Source organism: Rhinolophus hipposideros (assembly GCF_964194185.1).
Source record: "Rhinolophus hipposideros genome assembly, chromosome: 11".
Classification (NCBI taxonomy): Eukaryota; Metazoa; Chordata; class Mammalia; order Chiroptera; family Rhinolophidae; genus Rhinolophus; species Rhinolophus hipposideros.
Genome location: NC_138057.1, coordinates 52,072,213 through 52,074,358, shown reverse-complemented (window position 1 = coordinate 52,074,358; position 2,146 = coordinate 52,072,213). Strand labels below are relative to the sequence as shown.

At 51.1% G+C, this 2,146-nt stretch overlaps 1 protein-coding gene across 1 annotated transcript; it reads left to right on the top strand.

Annotated features, from left to right (window-relative positions):
- Positions 1-413: 413 nt before the first annotated feature.
- Positions 414-1,811, top strand: LOC308505381 (olfactory receptor 13C7-like; the record flags this gene model as incomplete). The annotated part of the gene is made up of 1 exon (XM_081067491.1): positions 414-1,811. One exon carries the CDS (start codon positions 414-416, stop codon positions 1,398-1,400), a length of 987 nt encoding a protein of 328 aa, XP_080923617.1. The 3' UTR covers positions 1,401-1,811.
- Between the last annotated feature and the right edge of the window lie 335 nt (positions 1,812-2,146).

The window sequence follows — 2,146 nt, the reverse complement described above, 5'->3', positions numbered from 1 at the left end:
GAGTTAAACAATACCCAGCACAGAGTAGGTCTTCAAAAAATATTCAGCAATGAATGACTCTGAAATATCATGACATAATTCACCATAACCTAGAAAAGATGCTTCTTTCTAATAGAGTGTCAAACAGGAATCCGACTCTACTGTCTCCCCAGAGCCCACCCTGGGGAGAAGAGTGAAGACCCTAAGGGACTCGGACATGTCTTACCTCCCCTAAGGTATGTCATAACTGCAGAGCTGAGAGGACCAGCTTGCAGACCTGAAGTCCCACTCTCTCATTCTATAGATGGTGTAACTAAATTCCAGAGGTGGGGCTGACCTGCCCCAGCTCACACATCCAGGTTGCTTGGCTCCCAGGCCAGCCAGAGCTTTTTCCAACACCTGTGTGGTCCAGATGCAAAAGGAGGGAGAATGAGATGGGTAAGGCCAACCAGACAGCAGTGACAGAGTATGTCCTGCTGGGACTCCACGAGCACCGTAACCTAGAGACGGTCCTGCTTCTGCTCTGCCTGGGCGTCTACTCCGTGAATGTGCTGGGGAACGCCCTCCTCATAGGGCTGAACGTGCTGGACCCCCGCCTGCACAGACCCATGTACTTCTTTCTCAGCAACCTCTCCCTCATGGACATCTGTGGCTCGTCCTCCTTCGTGCCTCTCATGCTGGTCAACTTCCTCAAAGCCCAAAGGACCATCTCCTTCCCTGGCTGTGCCCTGCAGATGTACCTGACCCTGGCGCTAGGCTCCACAGAGTGCCTACTCTTGGCTGTGATGGCCTATGACCGTTATCTGGCTATCTGCCAGCCGCTTAGGTACCCGGAGCTCATGAGTGGGCAGACGTGCATGTGGATGGCAGTACTAAGCTGGGGGACAGGCTTTGCCAACTCACTGTTGCAGTCCATTCTCACCTGGAGAGTCCCCTTCTGTGGCCACAGTGTCATCAACCACTTCTTCTGTGAGATCTTGGCAGTGCTGAAACTGGCCTGTGGGGACATCTCTCTCAATGCGCTGTTCTTGGTGGTGGCCACAGCTGTCCTGTCGCTGGCCCCGTTCCTGCTCATCTGCCTGTCCTACGTTTTCATCTTGGCTACCATCCTGAGGGTGCCCTCTGCTGCAGGCTGGCACAAAGCCTTCTCCACCTGCTCTGCCCACCTCGCAGTGGTGGTCATTTTCTATGGGACCATCTCCTTCATGTACTTCAAGCCCAAGGCCAAGGACCCTAACTTGGATAAGATTATTGCATTGTTCTATGGGGTCGTGACACCCTCACTGAACCCCATCATCTACAGCCTGAGAAATGCAGAGGTGAAAGCTGCTGCCATAGCTCTGCTGAGGGGAGATCTGCTCTCCAGGAAAATGCCCCACTTTTGCTGTTGCTCTCCAACTCTACCAGGCAGGACAGGCTAAGTTATATTGTGGCAATGACTCCAAAATTTTCAGTGGCGTAAAACCACGAAGGTTTATTTCTCGCTCAAGCTGCAGGTCCATTAGAGGTTGGCTGGTGGGGGGATCTGCTCTGCATCACCTTCACCCCTCTGGGACTCGGGATGATAAAGCAACTACCATCTGAAACATTGCTGGTCGCCATGACAAAAGGAAAAGAGAAAAGGACAAGACCTGCACTGACTCTTCAAGCTTCCACTCCTGTAGGGATGTTGAAGAAAGTTTGCCTTCATTGGTTGATGCGAGCTTCTGTCTATTAGCTTTTATTTGTTCCTGTATGTGAGGTGATTTCTGTGCTATGATCGGGGATTGAGTAAATTCCCCCTTTTGGTCTCATTCTCCCGAGCAGGGGAGATACGAGATGATGTTTGCTTTCTGTGCCTCATTCTCCCGAGCAGAGGAGACATGAGATGAGGTCGCTTTTCTGCCTTTTCTGGTTGTGCTGTGATCAGGGGTTGAGTAAATTCCCCCTTTGGTCTCATCCTCCCAAGCAGGGGAGATATGGGGTGATGTTTGCTGTTGTGTCTGTGCTGTGAGATGATGGTTAGCTTAGGGTTAAAGAAATTCTTGATCAGGGGTTGAGAGAATTCCCTCTTTGTTCTGTTGCACCCACATCAGCAGATGAAGTAAAGAAGTAGCTAAGTTGTATCAGGATGACATGATAGGCACGTTGCCAGGCTTTGGAAGACCTTGGGCTGATGGTCTCAAGC